The sequence below is a fragment of the Brachionichthys hirsutus genome, chromosome 14 (assembly GCF_040956055.1).
Source record: "Brachionichthys hirsutus isolate HB-005 chromosome 14, CSIRO-AGI_Bhir_v1, whole genome shotgun sequence".
NCBI classification, from domain to species: Eukaryota; Metazoa; Chordata; class Actinopteri; order Lophiiformes; family Brachionichthyidae; genus Brachionichthys; species Brachionichthys hirsutus.
Window position 1 is genome coordinate 474,298 of NC_090910.1, and position 24,132 is coordinate 498,429.

At 47.7% G+C, this 24,132-nt stretch overlaps 2 protein-coding genes across 2 annotated transcripts in view; both read right to left on the reverse strand.

Moving 5' to 3' along the window:
* The window catches only part of LOC137903833 (uncharacterized), a 55,703-nt gene extending 48,147 nt beyond the window's left edge, over positions 1-7,556 (reverse strand). The window contains exons 1-2 of the mRNA XM_068747991.1: positions 7,495-7,556; positions 5,907-6,094 (exon numbers count right to left, since the gene is read on the reverse strand). Coding sequence (XP_068604092.1) covers positions 5,907-6,094; positions 7,495-7,556 — 250 coding nt within the window. The remainder of the gene's footprint in view (positions 1-5,906; positions 6,095-7,494) is intronic.
* A 5,039-nt stretch (positions 7,557-12,595) lies between these two features.
* Positions 12,596-23,823, reverse strand: gfod1 (glucose-fructose oxidoreductase domain containing 1). The gene is made up of 3 exons (XM_068748095.1): positions 23,571-23,823; positions 13,511-13,704; positions 12,596-13,336 (listed from the first exon to the last, which is right to left on the reverse strand). The coding sequence occupies exons 1-3, from the start codon at positions 23,821-23,823 to the stop codon at positions 12,596-12,598; spliced, it is 1,188 nt and encodes a 395-aa protein (XP_068604196.1).
* Between the last annotated feature and the right edge of the window lie 309 nt (positions 23,824-24,132).

Consider the following 24,132-nt stretch of genomic DNA (forward strand, 5'->3'; position numbering starts at 1 on the left):
ACAGTCAACACACAAACGCACACAGTCAACACACAAACGCACACAGTCAACACACAAACGCACACAGTCAACACACAAACGCACACAGTCAACAAACAAAAACACACAGTCAACACACAAACGCACACAGTCAACACACAAACGCACACAGTCAACACACAAACGCACACAGTCAACACACAAACGCACACAGTCAACACACAAACACACACAGTCAACACACAAACACACACAGTCAACACACAAACACACACAGTCAACACACAAACGCACACAGTCAACAAACAAAAACACACAGTCAACACACAAACAAGGTCCACAAACAGCACCGGCAACATTCACGTAGATTTACTGAGACACATGCTAACAGCTAACACCATATCATGCTAACAGCTAACAGCTAACGCGAACACATGCTCATGAAAAGGCTTGAACCCCATTGGGCCGATAAAGGCTGTCGGAGCGCAGGCCTCGTGGAACTACGGGGCCCCTAATTTAACCTCTGTTGCCTTCTTAATCTTAAATTAATCCAGGAACATAGAATAAGGAGGAAAGAAAGAAAAAGTCATGCAACTTATCCCCGAAACACAAACTAGGTATTAATTATAAAGCAAAATGTAAAGAGTTTGATCACAGAATGGTCATCGTGCTTTTAGAAACTCTTATTTTAAATAACAGCGAGTCACATATGCACAAAAGAAACTCCAGAAAGCACACCAGAGGGCAGTTAAAGGCACTCGGGGCAGAAAGATAATGGAGAGCACAACAGAGGGTAATTAAAGGCACTCGGGGCAGAAAGATAATGGAGACACACCAGAGGGCAGTTAAAGGCGCAAGTGAACAAGTTACTCACAACAAAAAACACGACACACGACCTGGGCGCGCAAACCAGCTGCGGTCAGCACGGGCAAGGCGAGTAAAAAAATAAATTAAAAAAAAAAAAAAAACGTTTTTTTTTTATCTGAGCACGAGCCATGTGCGATCATCAAAAGAGCCATATATGGCTCGCGAGCCATAGGTTCCCGACCCTGCACCAGAGGGTAATTAAAGGGAAACGAGGCAGAAAGATAATGGAGAGCACACCAGAGGGTAATTAAAGGCAATTGGGGAAGAAAGATAATGGAGGGCACACCAGAGGGCAGTTAAAGGCACTCAGGGCAGAAAGATAATGGAGAGCACAACAGAGGGCAATTAAAGGCAATCGGGGCAGAAAGATAATGGAGAGCACACCAGAGGGCAGTTAAAGGCACTCGGGGCAGAAAGATAATGGAGAGCACACCAGAGGGCAGTTAAAGGCACTCGGGGCAGAAAGATAATGGAGAGCACACCAGAGGGCAATTAAAGGCAATCGGGGCAGAAAGATAATGGAGAGCACACCAGAGGGCAGTTAAAGGCAATCGGGGCAGAAAGATAATGGAGAGCACACCAGAGGGCAGTTAAAGGCACTCGGGGCAGAAAGATAATGGAGAGCACACCAGAGGGCAGTTAAAGACACTCGGGGCAGAAAGATAATGGAGAGCACACCAGAGGGTAATTAAAGGGAATCGGGGCAGAAAGATAATGGAGAGCACACCAGAGGGTAATTAAAGGCACTCTGAGCAGAAAGTTAATGGAGAGCACACCAGAGGGCAGTTAAAGACACTCGGGGCAGAAAGATAATGGAGAGCACACCAGAGGGTAATTAAAGGGAATCGGGGCAGAAAGATAATGGAGAGCACACCAGAGGGTAATTAAAGGGAATCGGGGCAGAAAGATAATGGAGAGCACACCAGAGGGTAATTAAAGGGAATCGGGGCAGAAAGATAATGGAGAGCACACCAGAGGGTAATTAAAGGCAATCGGGGCAGAAAGATAATGGAGAGCACACCAGAGGGTAATTAAAGGCAATCGGGGCAGAAAGATAATGGAGAGCACACCAGAGGGCAGTTAAAGACACTCGGGGCAGAAAGATAATGGAGAGCACACCAGAGGGTAATTAAAGGGAATCGGGGCAGAAAGATAATGGAGAGCACACCAGAGGGTAATTAAAGGGAATCGGGGCAGAAAGATAATGGAGAGCACACCAGAGGGTAATTAAAGGGAATCGGGGCAGAAAGATAATGGAGAGCACACCAGAGGGTAATTAAAGGCAATCGGGGCAGAAAGATAATGGAGAGCACACCAGAGGGTAATTAAAGGCAATCGGGGCAGAAAGATAATGGAGGACGGCTAATCCTTAGAGTAAATATTTAACAAGCTCAGCAATTACATCAGCGCAGAGACCTGACATGGAAGAAAGGGAATTACAGCATGTTGACTGTCAACACACACACACACACACATAGACACACACACACAGACACACACACACACACACAGACATAGACACACACACACACACACACACAGACACACACACACAGACACACACACACACACACACACACACAGACACGCACACACACACACACACACACAGACACGCACACACACACACACAGACACGCACACACACACACACAGACACGCACACACACACACACACACACACACACACACACAGACACGCACACACACAGACACGCACACACACACACACACTCACACACACACACACACACACACAGATTTGCATGGGCTGAAAAACGGCTGAAATATCCTGAGACTTCAGAAAGCCGGACCTAAAATGAAGGTTAAATGATTTTAAGTTTCCCTCGACTCTGGATCTGAACATCCTGGTTTGAGCTGGTTAAACTGCACGACGGCGTCTCCTTATTTACGTCAGCGGGGGGGGGGGCTGTGTGCATCCAACGACAGACCCAGCTCGGATCTATTCGCCGCTGAGATTCTAGCCGTCGCCTGCGTTCTGCGTTGCGTGAGCATTCACGGGTGGAGCGAGGTGAACGGTGTGTGCGTACGACGAGTATGCAAATAGGCCCCGGGGCCGTAGCTGTGTGTTTATGTAAATAAAAACCGACATCAGGCAGAGATTCTCTTCAGCTACTCTCCCTTCATGATCACAACTCATCAAATTCAGTTGCAGCCGTGACACGAGACGACTCCACCTCGACTCGAGCCTTTCCTACAAATGTTAGCCACTTACATTCAATAGTTTTGTATATTATTTTTATTTACAGGTTCTCCTTATTTTATTTATTTTGTATTTAAAACATTAAACAAAAATATGTAATAATACAATTGTACTTTCATACACGTTTCCACTTTGACAGTAATAACAATAATGCCTTTATACCCCGTTATTTATCACACTGACACCCACTCAGTTCGTCTTCTTCTCAAACTTTGTCACACTGTGGAAAACTGTAGAAAAATATGTTTTTTAAAAATAGGTTTTGATAACAGAAAAGCAAACCTCTGTCAAGCAGATTTACACCAAAGACGACCGTCATATTTTCATTTTATTTTATTTTTAGATCCAATGAGCATAAATCATATCTAGCATTTGAATTCACATTGACATCATTAGTTCAGTAGCTATTCATTAGAGCTACTGAGATATCAAAGGCAGATATTTTATATTTTTTAAACATGCCTGGATCCAAATCAGCACCAGAAGGTCCTAGATCAGGCATGGGCAAACCCAGGCCCGGGGGCCATATGCGGCCCGTTGGTCTTTTTAATCCGGCCCGCCAAACTTGTCCAAATTATATCATTAAATAAAATTGTATTGTATTCATTTGACCTTTTCCCTGTAATGCTACCTGTAAAAGGTCAAATCCTTTCATGTGATGGCTCATTTCTATTCGCTCACACAAACACTCCATCCATCTGTTCCTGGCCCCGCCCCTCTGCCAAATTTTAGAACCCATTGTGGCCCACGAGTCAAAATGTTCGCCCCCCCTGTTCTAGATTGTTCTGGTATCTTTACACACCAACATGAAAGGTCAAAGTGAATCAGAGTCTGGGATTGGCTCCAGCTCGGCCCGCGACCCGACGACGGAATAAGCGGTTGGAAATTGAATGAACGAATGAATGAATGAATGAATGAATGAATTGAATGCAGATTTTACAAGATATTATTATTTTTAGGCCTCCATTATAGGTAAATGGGAAAATCCAGAGATTTTTGTATTCAGACGGGAATCCGGATCGCTCTCAGAATGTAATTGGATCTACGTCACACCCAGACCCATTCTCACATTTTATTTTTCATCAAGATCCATCCGGTAGTTTTTGTGTAATTCTACTAACAGACGAACAAACACTGCAACATCATCAGTGATGACCCAGAGACGCCCCAAGTGGACAAAAAGAGGAACTACACTAGTGTGAATGGAAAAACCGTCATTCTTTCATTCATTCATTCATTAAAATGCTTCATTGGGGCGATGGTGGCGCAGTGGTTGAGAGGGTCGTCCTATGATCGAGAGGTTGGCGGTTGTCGTTGTGTCCTTAGGCAAGGCACCTCACCCACATTGCCCGGGCGCATGCGCACGCGGCGACCAGCAGCAGAGAGTAACTGCTGTAAAGCAAACTGCCCTCCGAGGGACAAATCAATAACAAGTATTTAGTATTTAATACAAAGGCTTCAGGTTTTATTGCAAGTTGTCAGGGGTGGACTCACCTCCCAGGAAGGAGCAGACTATTATTTGCTCCGCGTCCCAAGAAGAATGCCGAAATGTATTTGCTGCTCCTCTTTGATCTGTCTGCCTGCACAAGCTCGATATTTAAACATCAGCGTAAAGTGGGCCCTGTGACAGGACGGAGACGCAGGTACAGGTAAAGCCCTCGTGTGCCACTGATTAACCCTTCAGTGTCATGTAGGAGGAGCCAAGCTGCTAGCATAGCATCCAGCGCAGGCGAGTCTTCTAAGCTGCCTTACAGACATGACTCCTGCGTTTGCTAGAAGGCCGGGGGCCCTTTACCGAGTCACTCAGGTCCATCCCCCAGACACGCCTAAACACCAGGGGGGACTCCCTCCTCCCCCAGATCCAATCACGCAGCAGTATTCATCTACGCTGAAGACACACTTTTACTCTCTCGCTTTTTTATTCCTTTTTTTATGCAATGGTTTTGTTGTATTCTACATTTTAATCTTTTCTTTTAATGTTATCTTTAGTCTCTTAACGTAAATCATTTTTGATGCTTGTTTTAAAGCTTTTATACTCCACTTGTACATTGTTTGTTTTGGTGCCTCGTATACTTGATTTTGGGCAGTATCTTCATGCATACTGTTGAGAAGGGTCCCTGCAGCAGGTCTGATTAGCATCAGGGCAAAGCAAGCAAGTGTTTGTGTGTAAAGTTGCACCATTCAAGCCCAGCTGTTGGGTGCCATGCTCCCAGCTGTTGGGTGCCATGCTCCACCGTGCCAGCGGATGGTGCAGATTAAGGGTGCTGCAAGGATTAGAGAAAGTGATGTGTGTAGAGGGCTGCAAAAAACCAAAAGGAGCTGCTCAAAGTTCTCAGAGAAAACGGACCGTCTTTCACCCTGCAGGACGAGGACGGCAGCGCTTCCTCTGCCCTCCCTTTCCCTTCGTCCTTCAACCTACGACGACATTCCCCGCTAAGACAGGCGGACAATGCTGGGGGGGGTTCCTCTAAAAAAAAGCCTCTCAGAGAACAAAGCAGCCACAGGAATATTTGAAATGGCGTTAGGAGGAAACCAAGGTGCGATGCGTTCAGTGGCGAGTGGGACGATATGAGTGAGCCTCAACACACACACGCACACACGCACACACACGCACACACACGCACACACACGCACACACACGCACACTCAGCCCATCTCCTGACCTTTACCCGGATATGAGTGAGCCTCAACACGCCATTCCATCTCTCGCCATCACGGCGTGGAGCCTGAAGGCGTCTCACACACACACACACGCACGCGCGCACACGCGCACACACACACGCACACACTCACACACACGCGCACACGCACACACACACTCAGCCCATCTCCTGACCTTTACCCTGGAAGAAGCTCTTGACCCGGAGGTAGGACACGGCCAGCCGCAGCACCGACAGCTTGTCCAGCTTGGAGATGACGTCCGGCGGGAACGGCAGCAGGCCGGCCAGCCGGTCCAGCTCGGCGTTCAGCCTGTCCCTGTGCCGCTTGGACGGGTTGCTTTTCTCACCGGCAGTGGACGGCTTCCTGAGGACGAGACAGAGACGCGCGTTTCTGATAGCTTACGCCTGGGTCGTTAACCCTTTAAAGCCTGAACCATGAAATACTCGAATCGCCAGAAAAATAAGGTCTTAATGGAACCTTTTGACAAATTTGTTCAAAAATAAAGCAACAAATTTGTATACATGTGCTCTAATTGACATAATTTTGTTAATAACTTCTTAATGGATGCATGTCGGTTCGTCTCCATCAGCTTTTTCGGCTGAAAAGTTTCAAACTTCTGATGTAGAAATTTTAAAATCCTGAAAGACCAAGTGTCTGAAACATGATAAGTCTGGCTTTGAAGGGATGATAATGATCCGTGAAATCCTTTTAGTGGAGATCCTGCATTTCATTTGTCTTAAAGCTATTGGACTGCTGGATCGGCTTCAGCACTTAAATCTGTGAGGTATTTATTCCTCCATATAATGAAACAAACTACAGGATATTGATCTTCAGGTGTCTCAAGTTCACTTCTCCCTACAAAACATGTTTCCATTCAGACATAAATCCTGAATTGTATCAATTTTAAAGTACTTGTTTCCAGTAAAATCATTTTCTCCGTTCTCGCTCACAGCCTCTGATATTTAAGGTTTCCCACCGGGGATGTAAAGCGCTCCTTTGGCACAATTACTCTTTGATCTTAGTCTGATCATCAGCTGCACACCGAAAGGTCAAGTGTCATCACCATAGCTGGGAAGTTCCGTTCTGCGCCTCAGATGCTGAATACTTTATCGCCTTTATTTCACAGAACAGCTGAAGGGCTGACGGGAACGTGGAGAGACGGGGTCAAAGGTCGGAGTCGGATTCAGGCGGAGCTCCGACGGTGAATCACATCCGGTTTATTCTGATGAACCAGTTGATCATTTGGTATTCTCCTCGGCTTTATAAATATACAATATTTGCCCACTAATGTCAGGGTTTGATCAATTATTCTGCAAATCTAAAGTTTGATTCACCTGCAGGTTCAACATAAAAGGAACTAAAGGTTCTAAAGGTTCCTTCTACAAATATTTAGGAATTAAGCAAAAGCCACTGATTCATGTCTTAAAAGGTCGAAACGCGTCACTGGCAGATGATTTCAGAAGAATATTTGAGCAAAATATGAAAACTTTACGAACGCCGGCATCCTCGTTACAATCATTACTTTCCCCCTCAAAGATTTATAGATCCTATAATTCATTATTCACGAGACCAGATGAAAAGATGGTTTTAAAAGGAGCAGCGAACACACACACACACGCGCACACGCACACCAACCATGTCTCTTCCTATTGGTTAACAGTAAATTAAACATCGCTCCGCTGCTGATAGTACTACACTAATTAATCCACATTGATCATCGATATCAGCTCCAGCGGCGCTGGTGGCTGTGACGGAGCTCTTACTGTTTCTGGACGGGCTTCCTCCTCTTCCTGCCCGCATACATGCAGTCTCCCGGGGGGATCATGATCCTGCGCTGCGGGGGGGGGGACAGGTGCGCGGCGGGGGGGGGGGGGGGTCACGTTAACGTCAGAGTGGCTGCAGGAATTAGGATCATGTTCCAGAAGCAGAGAAACACACGAACATGAACGAATGAATCAATGACAGGCTGACCCGGACGACCGGCTCCCGCGCGCCTTCCTGATGTTCCGCTGCCCGCGCCAGATGTTGCTGCTGCTTTATACCCGAGCGGGGCGCGTTCCGGGCGGCGGAGCCCTCTCAATGACATGCCGAGCTCTTCGCACGCAACTCTCCGCCTCACACACGGAGCGGGAGCGCGCACTCTCAAAAACACGGCGATGCGTTCGAGTACCGGCTGATCGTAGGAAGTGACAGCATTAACTCAGAGCGAGTATTTCATATTAGTAACAGGAAATATCTTCATTGCGACGCTTTGCAGTTACTGCAGTTACATGTACTTTAACGTGCCGCCTTTGCTATTATATTACTTTCATATTCTACAGGAATAATATTTACTCCAGTATTAGTTTTCATATTTACGATGGGGCTTTGAATGTAGCAGCCCAATCCGAAAACAGGCTGTTTAACGCGCACGCGCACACGCACACGCACACACACACACACACGTCTTCTGAGGGGAGGGATCACACGCGAAGGGCAACAGACACAAACCTCCGGATTCATCCCGAGTCCCACCGAGTCCCACCGAGTCCCACCGAGTCCCACCGAGTCCTACCGAGTCCTACCGAGTCCCACCGAGTCCCACCGAGTCCCTGGAGCTCGTGACTCGTTTGAGACAAACGCAGGTTTTATTTATTCCTCGAACGAGACCGAACTTCGAGTAACGAACATGAATTCAGCGGCTGCTGTTTTCTGAATTCAATCGGATTTGACATTTTACAGGTTTACTCCGGAAATAAGATGATTTTGCCTTCAAAGTAAAAGCATAATATGTCACGGCTCAACAAATGAAATGTGGTCGACCGACTAAAGCGATGCTCATTATTGCTCTATTAGTAGGTTTTACGGTGTTACACATAAAAGTCGCACATCTTTTCTTACGTCGTTTTATTTTAACACTCAGTGGGTAGAACGCAGCATCGAGAACATTGATGTGTTTGTCCATGTTGTGTGTTCACTGCGGTGTGCACAGCCCTCTACGGCGGTAAGCAGGTAATAAAACTAATAAAATATGAATAGGCTAGTCTGCCAAGAGGGCAGGTGACGGTCACAATCACTATAAGAATAAAAAGCACAGAACTCTAGCAGAGACTGACGTTATGTACGTCACTGTAGAGCACGAATGCAGACAAGGTAAAAATAAATACATAAATAAATAAATAAAATAAATAAAGAGAACATTAATTTACGAAAAATAATATAATGTCCTGTGATTATTAATAGGGCAGCATAATCTAGGCTAAATAAAGTCTAAATTCTCCAATTGGAGTTTATATCGTCTACTTTACTGCCCTCTAGTGTACAACTGTAAGCACTACACGCAGTAATGTTGATAAACAAAACCTTTTTTCTGTTTTTGCATCTGCATCACATTACAAACACTCAAACAAACAGATCCTCCTGACACGGCAGGATTTCCTCATCAATACTCATGTAGTGGGAATTGGTGTATTTAGCCTTTATCTGGACCCACCGCGATACTACTGAGGTGTGTTCTGCCCTGAGACACGGCCTCCCAGCAGGTCCTTCTGTGCAGGTAGCTCACATTATTGGCAATAATCTCCAGGAGGACTGTTTTATAAATATAAAGTTCTGAATTTGGATTTGACCTCCATGATCGTGGATTGTGCCCAGTCCCTGGGTTCTGGTGTTGCTCCGACTTCGTGAAGTTCGCGTCAACCACTAACATTATGACCTCTAACAAAGGAGGAAACCATCATGACCTCTAACAAAGGAGGAAACCATTATGACCTCTAACAAAGGAGGAAACCATCATGACCTCTAACAAAGGAGGAAACCATCATGACCTCTAACAAAGGAGGAAAGGCGTGTTCACCACGACGACATCAAAGACGCTGCATGCTCCTTAATAATGTGAGACCAGGCAGGTCTGTGTTCTTCATTGCTGGCATCACTAATCGGTCACGTCACGTCCGTGTCGCGGTAGCACCGCCTAGTGGTCGCAGTTAATACTACATGCTACCTTTCATACCTTCTTGACCCATTTCGTTTTTTGTTTCCTGTGAAACATTTCAAACACAAACATGAACAACGGAACATGATGACCGACGGTGTCCATCTCACCGCCTGACTGTGTAACAGGTAGGAGTTCTGCCCGTAGCTGCAGGATAACAGCCGTTTGGTGGTGGAGTCTCCGGACCGGTGCTTGTGTGAGGCAGCTCTGAGTGTCTGCAGTACTTCACTGTGTCCTTTGAGTATTTGTCTTAGGAACTTTGTCATTCCCAGTAACGTTGGAGAGCGTGTTTGTCCTCTGGGCATGTCGACTCTAGCTTTGATCTTCGTGTCATCAGCTTTCTGACCTGCTGCTGTGATGATGTGTCCCGTATATTTAACTGTCTTCACTTTAAACCCAATCTTGTCCTTATTAAACTTCACATTTGCTGATTTTGCTCTTTCCGTGTGACCGGTGGACTTCTGCGTTGTGTCGTTTGTGCAGCGTGTGATGCAGGAAGGATGAACTTTTGGAGGCACTCTCCGTTTAATCTGGTTGATAACATACATTATAAAATTCAGTGTGCGTCGCTAGGATACGGTCCAGCCCAAACTAAAGGGGGGAGGAGACATGGGACACAGCTAGCATCTCCCCACACTTGCTTCACGTGAATAAATCCAAGCATCTGCGTGAAGTTCAAGCTCAACATCAACACAAATTAAAGTAAAATACATTCACAGATGGAGACGGGGACATGAGGACAGAAGGACACACAAGTTATTGGGGTCAACGGATGAAAAGGGAAGAGGCAGCGGGAGAACTCAGTACAGACGCACAGACACACGAAGAAGAAACAAAACCACAGAAGAAGCAGCTGGAGGACCTGAAGTCTGCACGCGTATGACACACCAGGTATAGCAGAAACAGAACACACACAATTGTGTGTAATTATAATGTATCATGCACCGGTTACACGTGACTTTCTTTAAGATTTCATCATGTTCACGCTCTGATGTCATCTGCTATGAAGCACACCAGGAATGCCACCGAATGTCTCAGTTCTTTTGCTGAAACGCTTGGCTGGCAGATTGAATCCCAAACGGAAGCGACACCGGCCCCAGCTTTGAAGATGACTCATCCTTTTGATCCAGAAAGGAGAAGACGGATTTTCCAGCTGGTTTGCTGCGGACGTGCTTGTGTGCCGGGATGGAGTCGTGCTGGCGTCTGACTGCGTGATTTAGGTCACACCTTTTCTTTTGCGTAGCGACAACGACCCCACCCCTTCTGTGGGCTCACTGACAGGAGTTAATATCTCTGAAAGTCTTTCAGCGTCTTCTTAAGTGAGTCCTTTACAGAAAGGAGAACGTTTCTGCTTCCGTGAATCACAGGTGTAACATTTGGCTCATTGAGTATGTGGTGAACTCCACGGAACTCACCTAAACCTGTAAACACATCTGTGTATCTCTCCACAAGTTCCTCTTTGGCTGGTGGCTCACTCAGCTTTGGCAACTTGTGTGTGAGCACATCAACTCTCCTTACAAGCTTGTCCACCAAGGATTGCCTTGTCTGCCCGGCTAGATACCAGAAAGTCAAGCACAGCACTGCATTTGGTAGTTTGACATTCAAGAGACACAATACCACCTGTGTGCTTACGGCACCGCTAAAAGCTATCAGCGCAGTCTTTGTGGGCTGTGGTTGAATGGGACCGTATATTTTTTTGGTATATGTGGTTGGGAAGCACATCTGCACCTGCGCCAATCTCAAAAGTGGTGGGCATACCATTTATTGTGGCCGTTTCTTTCCAGCGTTCCACCTCACTTTTGTCACTGCACACCATGCACATGTACAAAGTGTCCATTTCAGTCTCTGTTTTGTTCAAAGTCTTTATTTTCTTATTTCCACTGGTTTTTTCTGTATTTGTTCTACATACCTTCGAGAAGTGGGTATTTTTCCCAACACTTGACACGTTGCTCCAAATGCTGGACATTGCCTTGGTTCGTGTTTACTTCCACATTTCGTGCAAGCTGTTTGTCAGTTGCTGAAGGTTTTGCTTCTGTTTGTCCTCGCCGTGTGTCCCCGGGTGCTGTCTTAAACGCATCTTGGACGACAGGGGTTGACTGCATTGCCTGGATGTGTGATTTGGCCACTTCTGCAGGCCGACATGTTTCAATGGCCGTGTTCATAGTGAGCTCTTTATCGCTAGTAGGAGTCTCTCTTTCAAACGTGCATCATTTATGCTGAACACGAGTTTATATCTGATCATCTCATCCACATTGTGTCCAAACTCACAGTCTTTACTCTTTTGACGTAGTTCTGTGATGTACCTGTCCACTGTAATTCCTAGCGACATCGGGTGTGAACAAAACCGATGGCGCTCGAAAACAACCTTCTTCTGCAGACTACAGTCGGTTTTAAACGCTGTCGGGACCTGCTCCACTGCTAAGCGTCTCCGGCTGGGGTAATTGTGAGCGTATTATACACTTGTAATGTCTCCTCACCAATGGTGTGAAGAACCTCCTCGTCCTTCTCCGACGCACCCGTAGCCGTCATGTAGCGCTGAAACCTCTGCTCCTCTGCTCCCATCTGTGCCACGCCTCAGACAGATTGCCGGTGAGCATGAGCGGGGACGGTGGCTTGAACCAGTGTTGTGAACAAATCCTTCACGATACTTCGTCCCCACTGAGTTGTTCACTGACTCCTCCCTGCTACCGCTAGTTAGCTGCACAGCTAACTGAAGACTCCAATCAGTATATTACTGCTGTCTCATACTGGTGTAAAATATTTGCCAGCCCTGGTGAACCCAGCAGTGGAATTCAGTTCCAAAAACGACCAGGCTTTTGAGATGCTGCCTCCAGTTTTTCAGGTAAGACTGGCATTTTGTTTTCTTCTTGGGTAAGGGCGTTGCCTGGATGCTAACAGTAGAGGGACATCCTACTCCTCCGCATGGCCTCACTGATCAAATAGGCCGGGCTGATCTCTGGCTCCTCTGTCATCACCACAATGTTCTGCCACTCTCCACGCTGGTTGGATTTCTTGATTGTATCCACCACGCAAAGAGCATAAAGGCAGTCCTCAAAGGTAGCAGCCATAGTCAGAGGTCTCCCATCCCATGTCCTCCTATCGTCTTGATCCTGAAAGGCCTGCCGCACAGCCTGGATCATGCGGATAGTTCCAGTGAGGTATGGAGACGGTATGTCGCTGAATGCCTTCTCCGGTAAGGAAGCCTTCTCAAGTGATGTGGAGTCTTTGAGCAGAAGTTCAGGACCTCCGCAGCTTCCTCCACCACCACAGTTCTTCTGTCCATACAAATCTGTCCCCATCGCCATTAGCCTTCCAACGGTTCCTACAACTATCACCTCCTGCCGAAATTCTCCTGGCACATTGAAGTTGAGCGTGACAGTGCAGCAGGCACCGCCCTCCAGTACCATCTGGAACGTGCAGAAGTCATCGCTGGTGATCTGACGGATGCCCCGGATGTGATCAGTTTGTTTGATGAAGGTCTTAAGGAAGCCATGAACCTTAGCTGCACGCTGACCAGTCAGAAATGTAAGTAAGTCAATTATGTAACTGCCGACTGAGTGCAGACCACCACCTCCCATCAGGTCATCGCAGCTCCAGTTATATTTCTTCCCCAGGAGGCTACCGCTGTGGACCTTCAGGACAAAGAGAAGTTTCAGAGTGCCGTGTGCTCTAATAATAATGGTTCCAACATTTCTGTTCTGCTGGCATTGTTCAACTGACATTAATGCCAAGATAAGGTATTTCATATCTGTGGTTAGTATAAGAAAGCAACTGTCCACTAGAACAAAAACTAAACTTTGACATACCTGGGCCTCACAGACCAGAAGTTCCCCAATATATCCTTCTTGTAACAACTCTTTCATACGAACAAAGGCTGGCAAGAAACGCAGCACATTTCCCATAATGCTCAGCAACTTGGGGTAATATTGGGCTGCTGACATCATACGGAAGGCATCCAAAGGCGTTGCTGTCCGGTCACAGATGACGTTCTTTCCAATACCTGAAAAAAGAGAGCGGACCGTAATAAGTCAAGATATGTTTCAAATTCTGCTGCAGAATTTGATTCTTATTACAGAAAGTCCAGTTGACTTTTCTCCTCTTCTTGATTTTCAATTGTCCTTGATAAAAAAATAAAGAAATAAATGAATAAATAAGTAAGTTAACATTTCTAAAGTGTGAAAATGATCATGTTATTTCTGTGTAGGGTCATCCAGGTCATGGTAAATCACAAAGAGCAAAAAAGAAGAGTCAACTTCCATCCATCCATCCATCTTCTTCCGCTTATCCGGGGGGGTCGCGGGGGCAGCAGCCTAAGCAGGGAAGCCCAGACTTCCCTCTCCCCGGCCACTTCCTCTAGCTCTTCCGGGGGGACCCCGAGGCGTTCCCAGGCCAGCCGAGAGACATAGTCTCTCCAGCGTGTCCTGGGTCTACCCCGTGGTCTCCTCCCGGTGGGACGTGCCCTGAACACCTCACCAGGGAGGCGTCCAGGAGGCATCCTGAATAGATGTCCGAGCCTCCTCATCTGGCTCCTCTCAACGCGGAGGAGCAGCGGCTCTACTCCGAGCTCCTCCCGGATGACTGAGCTTCTCACCCTATCTCTAAGGGAGAGCCCAGCCCCCCTACGGAGGAAGCTCATTTCAGCCGCTTGTACCCGGGATCTCGTTCTTTCGGTCACTACCCAAAGCTCGTTACCATAGGTGAAGATGATGATGAATATATTTATTAGATAGAATGTTAGGGTACAAGTACAGTCACACAGTAGCATGTATTACAGTACAAGTACAGTCAAACAGTAGCATGTATTACAGTACAAGTACAGTCAAACAGTAGCATGTATTACAGTACAAGTACAGTCACACAGTAGCATGTATTACAGTACAAGTACAGTCAAACAGTAGCATGTATTACAGTACAAGTACAGTCACACAGTAGCATGTATTACAGTACAAGTACAGTCACACAGTAGCATGTATTACAGTACAAGTACAGTCAAACATCCTGTCTAAGAGGAGCATTTCTAAAAAGCCCTTGCGGTCTTGTTTCCGTTGAAAGTCCTTAGTATATAAATCATCGACATTTAACAATATAAATAAAACTAATATTAAATTACTCCATTGATGCAAAATAACAATAAAAATAAAAAAACATTACAGCACAGATGCAAAATGACAATAAATTACAAAGACACAGGTGAGGGTAGGAATGAAGATCGACCGGTAAATCGAGAGCTTCTCCTTTCGGCTCAGCTCTCTCTTCACCATGACGGATCTGTGCAGAGTCCGCATCACTGCAGACGCTGCACCGATCCGTCTGTCGATCTCCCGCTCCATCCTTCCCTCACTCGTGAACAAGACCCCGAGGTACTTGAACTCCTCCACTTGGGGCAGGATCTCCTCCCCGACCTGGAGGGTGCACTCCACCCTTTTCCGGCTGAGAACCATGGCCTCGGATTTAGAGGCGCTGATTCTCATCCCGGCCGCTTCACATGCATCTGCGAACCGATCCAGTGAGAGCTGGAGAGCGTGGCCTGATGAAGCCATCAGGATCACGTCGTCTGCCAAAAGCAGCGACCCAATCCTGAGGTCACCAAACCGAACCCCCTCAACGCCCTGGCTGCACCTAGAAATTCTGTCCATAAAGGTTATGAACAGAATCGGTGACAAAGGGCAGCCCTGGCGGAGTCCAACCCGCACTGGAAATAGGTCTGACTTATGGCCAGCAATGCGGACCAAGCTCTGGCACCGGTCATATAGGGAGCGGACACCCCGTATGAGGGGGTCCGACACCCCGTACCCCCGGAGCACCCCCCACAGGACTCCCCGAGGGACACGGTCGAATGCCTTCTCCAAATCCACAAAACACATGTGGACTGGTTGGGCAAACTCCCATGCACCCCCCAGGACCCTGCCGAGGGTGTACAGCTGGTCCACAGTTCCACGGCCAGGACGAAAACCACATTGCTCCTCCTGAATCCGAGGTTCGACTATCCGGCGGACCCTCTTCTCCAGTACCCCTGAATAGACCTTACCGGGGAGGCTGAGGAGTGTGATCCCTCTGTAGTTGGAACACACCCTCCGGTCCCCCTTCTTATTAAGAGGGACCACCACCCCGGTCTCCCAATCCAAAGGCACTGCCCCCGATGTCCATGCGATGTTGCAGAGTCGTGTCAACCATGACAGCCCTACAACATCCAGCACCTTAAGGGACTCCGGGCGGATCTCATCCACCCCTGGGGCCACCGAGGAGCTTTTTAACTACCTCGGCAACCTCGGCCCCAGAGATAGAGGAGCTCACCCCCGAGTCCCCAGGCCCTGCTTCCTCACTGTAAGGCATGTCGGTGGGATTGAGGAGGTCTTCGAAGTAGTCCCTCCACCGATCTACGACGTCTCGAGTCGAGATCAGCAGCGCATCATCCCCACCATACACAGTGTTGACCGTGCACTGCTTCCCCCTCCTGAGACGCCGGATGGTGGTCCAGAACCTCTTCAAAGCCGTCCGGAAGTCATTTTCCCTGGTCTCACCGAACTCTTCCCATGTCCGGCATCCTCCCCCACCATCGGAGTTGGCTCACCACCAGGTGATGGTCGGTTGACAGCTCCGCCCCTCTCTTCACCCGAGTGTCCAAGACATGCGGCCGCAAGTCCGGTGAGACGACTACAAAGTCGATCATCGAACTGCGGCCTAGGGTGTCCTGGTGCCAAGTGCACATATGGACACCCTTATGCTTGAACATGGTGTTAGTTATGGACAATCTGTGACGAGCAAAGAAGTCCAATAACAAAACACCACTCGGGTTCCGATCAGAGGGGCCATTCCTCCCAATCACACCCCTCCAGGTCTCACTGTCATTGCCAACATGGGCGTTGAAGTCCCCCAACAGAACGAGGGAATCCCCAGAAGGAGCACTCTCCAGTACCCCCTCCAAGGACTCCAAAAAGGGTGGATACTCTGAACTGCTGTTTGGACCATAGGCACAAACAACAGTCAGGTTCCGTCCCCCCACCCGAAGGCGGAGGGAGGCTACCCTTTCGTTTATTGGAGTAAACTCCAACATACAGGCACTGAGCCGGGGGGCAATAAGTATTGCCACCCCCGCCCGGCGCCTCTCACCAGTGGCAACTCCAGAGTGGAAGAGAGTCCAACGCCTCTCAAGAAGGGTGGTTCCGGAGTCCTTGCTGTGTGTCGAGGTGAGGCCAACTATATCCAGTCGGAACTTCTCAACCTCGCACACCAGCTCAGGCTCCTTCCCCGCCAGAGAGGTGACGTTCCACGTCCCTAGAGCTAGTTTCTGGAGCCAAGGGTCGGACCACCAAGGTCCCCGCCTTCGGCTGCCGCCCAGCTCACATCGCACCCGACCCCTCTGGTCCCTCCTATGGGTGGTGAGCCCACGGGAGGAAGGTCCCACGTTGCTTCTTCGGGCTGTGCCCGACCGGGCTCCATGGGTGAAGACCCGGCCACCAGGCGCTCGCCATCGTGCCCCGCCCCCAGGCCTGGCTCCAGGAGGGGGCCCCGATGACCCGCGTCTGGGCGAGGGAATCCCAGGACCATTTATTGTGTTCATCATAAGTGGTTTTTGAGCCACCCTTTGTCTGGTCCCTCCCCTAGGACCTGTTTGCCATGGGTGACCCTACCAGGGGCATATAGCCCCTGACAACTAAACTCCTAGGATCATTGGGACACGCAAACCCCTCCACCACGATAAGGTGGCAGCTCAGGGAGGGGCTATTTTGTCACTCCAATAATTCTAAAGCAGGTTGTTCAATCTCTAGTATTAACACATCTATTATGGTCTGCTGCTAGTAAAACTGACATAGCAAGGCTTCAGGTTGTCCAAAACAAGGCTGCTCGTTTAGTGTTAAATTGTTCTTATTTGACTCATATCAAGCAAATGCATTGTATTTTATCTTGGCCTATGCTCCACAATAGAGTGGAGTATAATTTATTAATATTCTTAAAGAACATTATTTTGGTTGGTAAGCCCATTTCAGCCCTGTGGTAAGCCACAGTGGATACCAAGTTTGATTGGCAGGGCTCTCTGGTTGTGTTAGGGATTTATAGAAGACACATTGTCCATCCTTTCTCAGTGACATGACTTGGCCCAGAACTCATTTATTGCAAAAAAAAATACTTCTTACAGAGCCGCTCAACTTTTGAACGGGTTGTCTGTCAAAGTGAGGAACGTATCTCGTTTATATATTTTTGAAAAACCCTCAAATCAACTATTTTCAATCAAATGTTTTTGTTTTGTTTTTGGGACCCCAGGAAGATAAGCAACCACGTTGGTGGAAGCTAATGGGGATCCACTACAAATAAAGAAATAAAGAAAAACTTCTCCACACTGCAGGAGTTTGGAAATGCTAATGTATTTGTGCAAGGCAACCCTAAAGGATCTCGTCTGCGTTTAAATGCTTCCAATGCCTTTAAACGGAGCAGGTTTCCTTTACTACAGAGTAAGAACGCCTTTGTGACATCAGACACTTCAGGAATGCCCCGGTATGAAGAAAGAGACTTGACAGTGAAAGAGGTGGAACGAGAGACGTGGTTTAGCAGGACCGACTGGTTTGCAGGACGAGGAAGTGAACGACTGGTAAAACCTGAACATGTGCAGCAGTTTGGCCACCAGCAGGTCACCAGAAATAAAACTGAATCTCACACAGGACAGGATTCTCCTGTGCATGAATCCAGACAGGATGAAGGAAGAAATGTAGTTCATGACCAACAGGACAAATACTTTTTTTTGTACATAGTATGTGTACTTTTAATTTATTGTTATTTTGCATCTGTGGTGTAATTTATTTTTATTTTATTATTATTTTGCATCAATTGAGTAATTTAATATTAGTTTTATTTGTATTGTTAAATGTCGATGATTTATGTACGAAGGACTTTCAACGGAAACAAGACCGCAAGGGCTTTTTAGAAATGCTCCTCTTAGACAGGATGTTTGACTGTACTTGTACTGTAATACACGCTACTGTGTGACTGTACTTGTACTGTAATACATGCTACTGTGTGACTGTACTTGTACTGTAATACATGCTACTGTTTGACTGTACTTGTACTGTAATACATGCTACTGTTTGACTGTACTTGTACTGTAATACATGTTACTGTGTGACTGTACTTGTACTGTAATACATGCTACTGTGTGACGGTACTTGTACTGTAATACATGCTACTGTGTGACTGTACTTGTACTGTAATACCTGCTACTGTTTGACTGTACTTGTACTGTAATACATGCTACTGTGTGACTGTACTTGTACTGTAATACATGCTACTGATTGACTGTACTTGTACTGTAATACATGCTACTGTGTGACGGTACTTGTACTGTAATACATGCTACTGTTTGACTGTACTTGTACTGTAATACATGCTGTGTGACGGTACTTGTACTGTAATACATGCTACTGTTTGACTGTACTTGTACTGTAATACATGTTACTGTGTGACTGTACTTGTACTGTAATACATGCTACTGTGTGACGGTACTTGTACTGTAATACATGCTACTGTGTGACGGTACTTGTACTGTAATACATGCTACTGTTTGACTGTACTTGTACTGTAATACATGCTACTGTGTGACTGTACTTGTACTGTAATACATGCTACTGTTTGACTGTACTTGTACTGTAATACATGCTACTGTGTGACGGTACTTGTACTGTAATACATGCTACTGTGTGACTGTACTTGTACTGTAATACATGCTACTGTTTGACTGTACTTGTACTGTAATACATGCTACTGTTTGACTGTACTTGTACTGTAATACATGTTACTGTGTGACTGTACTTGTACTGTAATACATGCTACTGTGTGACGGTACTTGTACTGTAATACATGCTACTGTGTGACTGTACTTGTACTGTAATACGTGCTACTGTTTGACTGTACTTGTACTGTAATACATGCTACTGTGTGACTGTACTTGTACTGTAATACATGCTACTGTGTGACTGTACTTGTACTGTAATACGTGCTACTGTTTGACTGTACTTGTACTGTAATACATGCTACTGTGTGACTGTACTTGTACTGTAATACATGCTACTGTGTGACTGTACTTGTACTGTAATACATGCTACTGTGTGACTGTACTTGTACTGTAATACATGCTACTGTGTGACTGTACTTGTACTGTAATACATGCTACTGTTTGACTGTACTTGTACTGTAATACATGCTACTGTTTGACTGTACTTGTACTGTAATACATGCTACTGTGTGACTGTACTTGTACTGTAATACATGCTACTGTGTGACTGTACTTGTACTGTAATACATGCTACTGTGTGACGGTACTTGTACTGTAATACATGTTACTGTGTGACTGTACTTGTACTGTAATACATGCTACTGGTTGACTCTGCCTGAAGGACGAGGTAAACAAACTGATCACGTGATTCAGATCTGGCGAGATTTATCTTCAGATTCAAATATCGTGACATTTGTTGGGAATTCAGGTTGAGCGGATTCTTGAGTTGGTGGATGTGGAACCACGGATAGCGAGTTTACTGTACATATTTTAATATGTACAAGTTGCACCTGAATATAAGTCGCAGGACCAGCCAAACTAAGACAGTAGTCTATGATTTATTCCATGCACACAGAGCAGGGGTGTCAAACCCGTCCGGTGGAGGGCCGAGACGCTCCAGGTTTTCCTTCCAGCCGGCCAATAAAGCAGGTGATTCTAATTATCAACACCTCTGATTTGAGAGAAGGAACTCATTAGTGAGATCAGCTGCTGGAGAGATGGTTGGAAAGAAAACCTGGAGTGTCTCGGCCCTCCACTGGACAGGTTTGACACATGTGACAGAGGATACAATGGCATTGATTGATTGAGTGGAGTCACGCTAAAACAAACCCGGACTGGACTTCAGGCCCGTCCGTCTTGTTGGCGTGAACACTTAACTGAATTTACTGAAGCCAGTGAGCAAACCGAGCAGCAGCACAAGAATGAATGGACCCACAGAGACCTGTGAACACTGGACCCAAACCAGGAGCTGCACTTTGGATCAGCGCCTCGTCCTCCAGAGGACAGGATCCTTTTAGGTCCAATTAAATGTGCTTCACCAGTGAGCTAAAGTACTTCACCTCCTGCTGCCGCCGGGTCAGACTGACTTGTTACAGGTTATTACAGCATAAACCGACCCAGTGTGGCAAAACGGGGCCGTTCTCATCAGAACCGACCCAGTGTGGCAAAATGGGGCAGTTCTCATCAGAACCGACCCAGTGTGGCAAAACGGGGCAGTTCTCATCAGAACCGACCCAGTGTGGCAAAACGGGGCAGTTCTCATCAGAACCGACCCAGTGTGGCAAAACGGGGCAGTTCTCATCAGAACCGACCCAGTGTGGCAAAACGGGGCAGTTCTCATCAGAACCGACCCAGTGTGGCAAAATGGGGCAGTTCTCATCAGAACCGACCCAGTGTGGCAAAACGGGGCAGTTCTCATCAGAACCGACCCAGTGTGGCAAAACGGGGCAGTTCTCATCAGAACCGACCCAGTGTGGCAAAACGGGGAAGTTCTCATCAGAACCGACCCAGTGTGGCAAAACGGGGCAGTTCTCATCAGAACCGACCCAGTGTGGCAAAACGGGGCCGTTCTCATCAGAACCGACCCAGTGTGGCAAAACGGGGAAGTTCTCATCAGAACCGACCCAGTGTGGCAAAACGGGGCCGTTCTCATCAGAACCGACCCAGTGTGGTAAAACGGGGCCGTTCTCATCAGAACAGAATCAGGTACGAACAATCCGGTGTCGTAACACAAGAATGATGAGTCACATCTTTGATACATTCAGAACAAATGGTCCAAATGTACTGGGTCAGGTACCTTTTAGGTTTTGGTATTTTTGCTTTGGATGTTAAATCATATTAAACTTTATAACAATGTAATTTGGGTTATGGGAATACGTTTTGTGTTATTTAATTTATAGTAAAACTGTCAAAGAACGCGATTCTGAAATCCATCCCTTGTCCTATGGCAGCAAAGATCCAGTTTATCAATATGTATCTCTCGATATTGATAGACTCCGTTCCACGCTGCTGGCAGTCCAGCTGGGCGGGGCTAAATCAAGCTCAGCTCGCCGTGAGACGCTCTGCTCCAGAAACGAGGACAACCTTTCAGTTTGTTAGCGTCCCTCCATCATACAAAGAAACCTAGCATGCATCAAGAGTGAGGACCAGAGAAATTCAAGAAGAAGAATATCCTCCCACTCCAGATGGTGCGGAGGTCAAAGTTCAAGGTCACATATTACAAAAAACTCACTTTCCCATGTTTCTACACTATTATGGAGGGTTTGGGTCATTTATCAAGCTAAAAACAGGGAAATAAACCATCCAGCCAATCCTGCGTCAGTAATCAAGTACTGGATCTGTTAGAGACAGACATGAGGGACGCTGTCCTGCAGCATCAGTACAGCATCTGTATGAGACAGACATGAGGGACGCTGTCCTGCAGCATCTGTTAGAGACAGACATGAGGGACGCTGTCCTGCAGCATCTGTTAGAGACAGACATGAGGGACGCTGTCCTGCAGCATCTGTTTGAGACAGAAATGAGGGACGCTGTCCTGCAGCATCTGTGTGAGACAGACATGAGGGACGCTGTCCTGCAGCATCTGTGTGAGACAGACATGAGGGACGCTGTCCTGCAGCATCTGTTTGAGACAGAAATGAGGGACGCTGTCCTGCAGCATCTGTTTAAGACAGAAATGAGGGACGCTGTCCTGCAGCATCTGTGTGAGACAGACATGAGGGACGCTGTCCTGCAGCATCTGTTTGAGACAGAAATGAGGGACGCTGTCCTGCAGCATCTGTGTGAGACAGACATGAGGGACGCTGTCCTGCAGCATCTGTGTGAGACAGACATGAGGGACGCTGTCCTGCAGCATCTGTTTGAGACAGAAATGAGGGACGCTGTCCTGCAGCATCTGTTTAAGACAGAAATGAGGGACGCTGTCCTGCAGCATCTGTGTGAGACAGACATGAGGGACGCTGTCCTGCAGCATCTGTTTGAGACAGACATGAGGGACGCTGTCCTGCAGCATCTGTGTGAGACAGACATGAGGGACGCTGTCCTGCAGCATCTGTTTGAGACAGAAATGAGGGACGCTGTCCTGCAGCATCTGTTTAAGACAGAAATGAGGGACGCTGTCCTGCAGCATCTGTGTGAGACAGACATGAGGGACGCTGTCCTGCAGCATCTGTTTGAGACAGAAATGAGGGACGCTGTCCTGCAGCATCTGTTTGAGACAGAAATGAGGGACGCTGTCCTGCAGCATCTGTTTGAGACAGACATGAGGGACGCTGTCCTGCAGCATCTGTTTGAGACAGAAATGAGGGACGCTGTCCTGCAGCATCTGTTTGAGACAGAAATGAGGGACGCTGTCCTGCAGCATCTGTTTAAGACAGAAATGAGGGACGCTGTCCTGCAGCATCTGTTTGAGACAGAAATGAGGGACGCTGTCCTGCAGCATCTGTTTGAGACAGACATGAGGGACGCTGTCCTGCAGCATCTGTTTGAGACAGAAATGAGGGACGCTGTCCTGCAGCATCTGTTTGAGACAGAAATGAGGGACGCTGTCCTGCAGCATCTGTTTGCTGTTTGGACCAAAGACTGTCTCAGATATTTCATATATAAAGAGTAGAATATGTGACCTTTAAATGCAGATAAAGGGGGGGGGGGGGGCATGTTCAGGAGCACTGCAGGATAATCCCGACTCCACAGCAGGGAGTCATGGGGTCACCTTGAAGACAGAGATGTCCCCAACCACACCCAAATGAACTCCGAGACACTGACCTGGGGTGCGCTGCGGGACAATAGAGCCCCCCCCCCCCCGGAGCAGCAGCAGGACTCACCCAGTGTCTTCACTGCGACCTGTCGCGTCAGAGGCGGCGGCAGGTTGACGCAGACCAGATCCACGTCCGGGTGCAGCAGCACGTCGTCGATGCGGGTGGTGTAGAACGGGACGTTCATCTCCGCCGCCAGCTCCTCCGCCTCCTCCGGGCTGCGGCCCCACAGCGCCGTGACGGCGAAGCCCTCGTTCCGCAGCAGCGGGATGATCACGCGCGCCGTCAGGCTGGTGCCGAACACGCCGACGCCTGGAAGCATCTTTACGCGTGCGTGAAGCCAGGCCGGCCGGCAGGTCGCCCCCCCCCCGCCCGCACGCAAATCCTGAGATCGGGCGATTTGTGTCAGACAAAAGCGGAGAGGACAGGAGAGGAGGAGAGGAGAGGAGAGGAGAGGAGGAGGACAGGAGAGGAGGAGGACAGGCTTCTGGAGCGCCGCTCCCACCTCCACTGACTGCGGCAAGCAGGGAAGAGCATGCCTCCTCCTCCTGCTCCTCCTCCTGCTCCTCCTCCTCCTGCTCCTCCTCCTCCTCCTGCTCCTCCTCCTCCTCCTGCTCCTCCTCCTCCAGCA

What these genes read in the sequence shown, in the direction of transcription:
- gfod1 (XM_068748095.1), bottom strand. Translation starts at nt 23,823, where the DNA reads ATGCTTCCAGGCGTCGGCGTGTTCGGCACCAGCCTGACGGCGCGCGTG. An exon ending in GGTCGCAGTGAAGACACTGG is followed by an intron (nt 13,705 to 23,570) that starts GTGAGTCCTGCT and finishes CTCTTTTTTCAG; the next exon opens with GTATTGGAAAGAACGTCATC. An exon ending in TTCTGGTCTGTGAGGCCCAG is followed by an intron (nt 13,337 to 13,510) that starts GTATGTCAAAGT and finishes TTTGTCCTGAAG; the next exon opens with GTCCACAGCGGTAGCCTCCT.